General features: G+C 42.8%; 1 protein-coding gene across 1 annotated transcript; it reads left to right on the top strand.

Annotated features, from left to right (window-relative positions):
• The first annotated feature begins 2,846 nt into the window (after window positions 1-2,846).
• LOC140181463 (uncharacterized) lies at window positions 2,847-3,560 on the top strand. Its single transcript, XM_072225058.1, has 2 exons — window positions 2,847-2,882; window positions 3,117-3,560. The coding sequence occupies exons 1-2, from the start codon at window positions 2,847-2,849 to the stop codon at window positions 3,558-3,560; spliced, it is 480 nt and encodes a 159-aa protein (XP_072081159.1).
• The last annotated feature ends 542 nt before the right edge of the window (window positions 3,561-4,102 follow it).

Genomic DNA, 4,102 nt, shown 5'->3' with positions numbered 1-4,102 from the left:
CCAAAGACTCTTGCCGAGTTCCGCGAGAAAGCCAAAGGCCAAATCGATATCGAGGAGCTCATACAAGCTCGAAAGTCGGACAAAACGAGTTACAGAGATGAACATAAGACTCCGAGCAGTAAGCAAAGTTTTAAACTAACCCCTCGGTTTGATTCTTATACGGAGTTCAACACTAGGCGAGAGGACATAATAAAAGAAATCCTGAATTCAAAATTGATCAAGCCACCGAGAAAGGCTGGTACCTATCAAGATACTAAAAACGCGGATAAATCCAAATATTGTGCATTCCACCAAAAGCACGGCCACACTACTGACGACTGTGTGGTGGCCAAAGACCTTTTGAAAAGACTGGCTCGGCAAGGCCACCTTGACAAGTATATTGGAGGTCACATCCAAAAACATACAACGATGTCTACAACCAATGATTTACCCGAACAACCGCACCGAGGCAAAGAAAAGGTAACGTCGGGCAGTAATGAAAAGCCTCGAGAAATAATCAATTGTATTTCAGGAGGATACGCCAGTGGAGGATCCTCAAGCTTGGCAAGAAAAAGATCATTCCGAACAATATGCTCATTAGATGGCCCACAGAGCGAAGCCAAAGACACAACACAACTCGCACAAGTCACATTTACACAAGCAGACTTTAATTCTACATTACAAAACCTAGATGATCCTGTGGTGATCACTCTTCAGGTAGGAGACCTTTTGGTCAAGAAGGTACTTCTAGATCCTGGGAGCAGTGCCGACGTCCTGTTCTACTTGACATTTCAAAAAATGAAGCTTAGCAACAACATTCTCCAGTCAACAGGGAGAGATCTCGTCAGTTTCTCGGGTGAACGAGTTCCAATATTAGGGTCAGTGTGGTTACAAACCATACTGGGTGAGCATCCTCTTTCAAAAATATGTGATATTCAATATTTAGTAGTAGATTGCTTCAGTCCATATAATCTTATACTTGGCCGACCTTTCTTAAACAAGTTCGACCCCTCAGGACGATCATGTTGTCACAATCCATGGAGATTATAAAGAAGCTCGGCATTGTTACAACATCGGCATGAAGTTCCAAAATCATTGGAAACAACAAGTCAACAATGTCAACCTTACCAACAATAGCTCAGCATTAGCCGACCTGGATCCAAGAGCCGACTACCGAGAAAGACCTACTCCATCCGATGACTTACAGAAAGTGTATTTTAACAATGATCCTAACAAATCACCTTTGTAGGTACGTCAGTAAGTGCAGAGGAGCTACAAGCCATCACCACCTTCCTACAAAAACAAGCCGACTTATTTGCATGGACGCCTTCTGATATGCCCGGCATCGATCCACAGATCATCAGCCATAAATTAGCTATAAACCCATCTGCACGACCTGTGCAGCAAAAGAAAAGGAAACTTGGCGATCAAAAAAGAAGAGCATCATTAGAAGAAACGCAAAAGCTAATCAATGCAGAATTCATCAAAGAGATCAGATTCACCACCTGGCTGGCCAATGTGGTTATGGTAAGGAAACAAAACGGTAAGTGGCGCATGTGCGTCGATTTTACTGACTTAAACAAAGCATGCCCAAAGGATTCTTATCATTTACCATCCATAGACACTCTGGTAGATAACGCTTCCGGTTACGCTACCTTAAGTTTCATGGATGCCTATTCGGGGTACAACCAAATCCTTATGCACCCCTCCGATCAAAGTAAAATAGCATTTATTACTGACTTCGGCAACTACTGCTATAAGGTTATGCCTTTTGGACTAAAGAATGCATGAGCAACTTACCAGCATCTTATGGATAAGGTTTTTGCCAAACAGATCGGTAGAAACATAGAGGTTTACGTGGATGACATGGTCGCCAAGACAAAGGTCGGCCGGAACCATATTGACGACTTAACAGAGATATTCGGCCAAATACGCCACTACAATATGCGTCTGAACCCGGAAAAATGCGCTTTCACAATACAAGGTGGTAAGTTCTTGGGGTTTTTATTAACAAACAAGGGCATTGAGGCAAACCCTGACAAATGCCGAGCAGTTGTGGATATGACGAGCCCGAAAACAATAAAAGAAGTACAACGCCTCACAGGAAGGCTTGCTGCACTATCAAGATTTGTACCATGTTTAGCTTCAAAGTCTAGTCCTTTTTTCCAAACAATAAAAAAGAAAACCCGATTTCAATGGACCGACGATTGTGAAAGAGCTTTTAGCACACTTAAAGCAACTCTCTCACAACCGCCGATTTTACAAAAACCCCTTCAAGAGGAAGACTTATTTTTGTATTTATCAGTTACTGATTGGGCGATAAGCTCTGCTCTTGTCACAGAAAGGAACAAAACTCAGTATCCAGTATACTTCGTCAGCAAAACGCTCTACCACGCCGAGCTTAATTATCCGAGAATAGAGAAGCTGGCCTTAGCATTAGTATTTTCAGCAAGAAGACTCCGACCTTATTTCCAGAGTCATGTCATCAATGTCAAAATAGATCACCCATTGCGACAAGTGTTACACAAGCCAGACATTGCAGGGAGACTTATAAAGTGGTCGATCGAATTATCGGAGTTCGACATCAGATACCAGTCAAGAGGGCCGATCAAGTCACAATTTTGGCCGATTTTATTGCAGAACTTACCATACCCTCAGAAGAAGACCACACAAAACAATGGAGCTTATACATAGACGGCTCATCCAACAAGGAAGGATGTGGTGCTGGAATACGACTGGAGGCCGACGATGGTTCCATCCTTGAGCATTCCTTACACTTATCTTTTAAAGCTAGCAACAATCAGTCAGAATATGAAGCCCTAGTCGCAGGACTCCGACTTTGTTTAGACCTCCATATATCCACTATAATGGTATACTGTGACTCACTATTGGTTGTTCAACAGGTAAACGACCTGTTTCAAGTAAGAGATCCTCTTCTATCTAAATATTTACTGTTAGTTAAAGATTTAATCTCAAAATTTTCAACATTTGAAATACAACACATACCAAGAGAACAAAACCAAAGGGCCGACATTTTATCCAAGCTCGGCAGCACCCAGTCCGACATGTCTACATTACATCAATTTACTATAACATCTCCAAGTGTTAATCTAACAGAGGTGCTAAGTGTTACACAGGAAAGAGATTGGCGAACAGATTTCATAGCTTATCTCCAAACAGACCGTGTACCAGATACCACAGATAATGTAAAAAGGTTCCGAAAACAAGCAAGTTTTTTCACATTACTCAACGGAACCTTATACAGACGAGGATTCACTCGCCCACTGCTAAAATGCCTTAGCAAAGCCGAGGCCGACATAGCATTGTCCGAAGCCCATGAGGGTATTTGCGGAACACATACAGGAGCTCGGAGCTTAGCCTCCAAAATCCTCCGTGCTGGCTTCTTTTGGCCATCTCTCAAACATGACAGCGAAAACAAGGTTCGAACCTGTGCCAATTGCCAGAAGCACGCCTCGATCATCCATATTCCTGCCGAAGATATGCATCATTCCGATGTCACATGGCCCTTCAACCAATGGGGGTTATACATACTCGGTCCGTTCCCCACGGCACCAGGTTAGGTAAAATTTCTTGTTGTCGCAATTGATTATTTCTCAAAATGGGTCGAGGCCCAACCTTTGGCTAAGATTACATCCCAACAAATGATCTCTTTCGTTTAGAAAAATATTATTTGCCGTTTTGGCATTCCTCACCATATCATCACTAACAATGGTCGCCAGTTTGCCGATCAGAAATTTCAATCTTTTTTGCAGAACCTTAAAATCAAACAACACTTTGCCTCCGTTGAACATCCTCAGACAAACAGACTAGCAGAAGCAGCAAATAAATTCATCTTGCACGCCTTAAGAAGAAATTAGACAACGCTAAAGGGTTCTGGGCCGAGCTCATACCTGAAGTCCTTTGGGGATACAATACAACTCCTCAGTCATCAACCAAGGAGACACCATTCCGACTCGTATATGGCTCTGAAGCCATGATACCACTGGAAATCTCCCAAAGCTCAATCAGAACACAGCTCGGAATCCAAGATGAAGCTTGGCGAGCCGAGCTAGACAACATCAAAGAAATAAGGGATATAGCCACGCTCAGACAATGCGCGGCA

This window comes from Arachis hypogaea, chromosome 18, assembly GCF_003086295.3.
Source record: "Arachis hypogaea cultivar Tifrunner chromosome 18, arahy.Tifrunner.gnm2.J5K5, whole genome shotgun sequence".
Lineage (NCBI taxonomy): Eukaryota > Viridiplantae > Streptophyta > Magnoliopsida > Fabales > Fabaceae > Arachis > Arachis hypogaea.
This window is presented reverse-complemented; position numbering and strand designations above follow the sequence as displayed.